Genomic DNA, 2,759 nt, shown 5'->3' on the forward strand with positions numbered 1-2,759 from the left:
TCATAGGCATCAGGCCTCCTGGTCTCTGACCCCCCCCCCCAGCTCCCCTTATTGCCTGCCCTCTGCTGCTGCTAGCTGACAATCAGCTGATTGTCAAGCACCTTGCCAGCGCAGGTGGAGCCCAGGATTATGATTTTAGGCTCTCTCTGCACTGGCAAGTATGGCGTGATTTGGATCTCAATCACAATCCCCAAAATTCTGCCTTTTGCCAAGCATCTGTGGCACATTAAGGAGATGTGATTGTTGGAACAGTTCTAGCTGTTCTGTTTTGGAAACTGAAATTTCAGTGGATCGTCTGAAGACCAGAAGCACACTGCTAGCGGCAAGACTGCCCTCAGAAAGATTAAGCTTGCTTAGTAGAACATCAAAACCATTAAAATAAAGAGACTACCTTAGAGTGAAGAATGATGGGCAATTAAGTCAACTGATTCCCTCAGCTGCCAGAATATTAATGCAATGGCTAATACACTGTGGAGCAAGAATCAAAGCACAGTAATTTATTCTGGGCAAAAAAAAATCAGTTTCCCCACTTAATACATGTACTTGAATTCTGTGGGGTTGATTTCCAGAGGAAAGGTGTATGTTGTATGTGAGAAAATATGTTATCTTAAATTTCCCTCAAGATTTCATAAAAACTCTCCCTTATTTCTAGAACTAGTGTTGATCTAATGTTTTAGTACTACAGGACCCTAATTTTATAGTATGCTAATGCATTTTTGTATACTATATGCAAAGGAAGTATGAAACCAGTAGAAAGGGGTTACTCTGTATATATAAACAATCATGCCATATTTGCAAGTCACAGTGCTTATTTTCATGTTATCTTTAATGTTGGATTAGTATTATTACACCTCAAATTTAAAAAAACCCACGAAAAAATCCCAATTAAAATTTTGCTATATTCTATGCCTAAAAAGATAAAATATTGTAATTTGTGAGTATTCTATAAATTGTTCCAGCAAGAGTTAGTTACTAAACAAACTAACTTGCTTTGTGCATTCTTGCAAGTGCTAATATTTTCATAACCATCTGGTATAATGCATGGCCTCACTTTGCCCCACAGCAAGGAGGGAAAGTTTACATTAGAGACTACAACTAAGAATACCAAAGAATAAGGTAGAAAATATAAATTTGCCCTCTTTTGTCATGGTATGGTTGGTCATTAATCACAAAAGAAATGAGAAGTGGCTGATAATCATAGCCTCCAGTCATTTTAAGAACTAAACTAACCCATGAACTAAAATTAGCCTTATGATTTCATATGGTACAAAAAAGTAACTGAATGAATATTGCAAATATTTACAGTGAATGTTCCCTCAAATTTAAGAGTCTGCTTTAGCCTCTCAGACCCTTTCTGTGAACTTTCAGGTAATCAAACTTTACCTGTACAAATGTGATTACATTAATTATCATTATACCACACATTCTACTGTTTAAATTTAATATTTAAAGGTACAACATCAGAAATTACCCCAGTTTCAACTAATTAAAAGTTGCATTTAGTATAGTATTAATTTTCTGGCTCTTGCAGACTTCTATACAAAGATGAGATTAATATAGCATACTGTAAAAGGATACGTATTTTAAAAAAAACCTTGTGCTCAAATATGCACCATGAAAACACTGATCCTTTCAGTTATATGCAGCAGCATCACACCAAATTTGTAGAAGAGTAAAGTGAAGTAGATAGAAACAATAGCTTTGTCCAACAAACGCAAGCCAGATGTTCAAGGACTAAAAAAATTTGCTTTAGAATTTGGCTTTAGAAACTATCAAAATTATTTCTTTATATATAATACATTTCTATAGGTAATTATTGGCCTAATTTAGATGGAACTGCCTGTTCTTTTTTAAGTAGAGTCCCAGTGAGAAAATGAAAGCTTATTTAATATTTATACACTCCCGTGAAAATTAAGTAATTTTTGCCTATGATGTCATATACCCCATAATATTTAGCCCCGTTTTGTTTTTTTTTGCACCAAAGGTCTGATAAGAAACCAGATATAAAGAACCTTCGCTATTGTCTCAACACAGTTCTATAGCTCAAGGCATCAAAACATTAAACAACAAGGTACTGAAGCCATTATCTTCTAATATTTAGTATAAACAAAATATTCCAGCCAGAGGCTATTTAAAGCATCTTTTCCTGGAGGAGCAATTAAACTAGCTGATAATTTTTCCAAATTTCTATACTAATATTCCACAAAATGGCCATGAGAACCAAAAGCACAAACTTTGTATCTTAAAGCCTCCTGAAGTTTTAAGTTTGTCTAATTTGTAAATAATTTCTCTGTAACATGTTCTAAAAAACAGCAATAATTTATAACCAACTTTTCTCCAAGACTATTTATTGGACTACATTGTTTTATTCTTGTGAGCAAACATGCTATTTTAACATTCATATATGCCCTCAAAGTTCACCAACATAACAATGACCCTACGACTTCTGCCAACGTCACTGTTAGACAGTGTGGACAGGATATTCTGAATAGTCATTCGAGCGAATACAATATTTCTGACCCAAAGCCCTATTTTAGCCCTGTTGAACAATGCAGTAGCAGAAATACAGAATTTGTGGCAGAGTGCTCACACTTCAATATAAAGCTTATACATTTACAACTATAAACATAATGGAACAATTTTCTAAAAATAGTAAATTTTAAATTACTACTTTGTCCAAACCATGCAAATATACATACCACTATTTGACATTTGAAAAAGATTGTTCTTCTCAAATTTCTTGAAAACACTTCCTTTTA

The 2,759-nt window shown here is 34.1% G+C and overlaps 1 protein-coding gene across 1 annotated transcript in view; it reads right to left on the reverse strand.

Annotated features, from left to right (window-relative positions):
* The window catches only part of TAPT1 (transmembrane anterior posterior transformation 1), a 74,173-nt gene that overhangs the window by 31,660 nt on the left and 39,754 nt on the right, over positions 1-2,759 (reverse strand). The window contains exon 8 of the mRNA XM_019526318.1: positions 2,700-2,753. Within this exon, the coding sequence (XP_019381863.1) occupies positions 2,700-2,753 (54 nt within the window). The remainder of the gene's footprint in view (positions 1-2,699; positions 2,754-2,759) is intronic.

Source organism: Gavialis gangeticus, unplaced genomic scaffold (assembly GCF_001723915.1).
Source record: "Gavialis gangeticus isolate Ggan-Ray unplaced genomic scaffold, GavGan_comp1, whole genome shotgun sequence".
NCBI lineage: Eukaryota > Metazoa > Chordata > Crocodylia > Gavialidae > Gavialis > Gavialis gangeticus.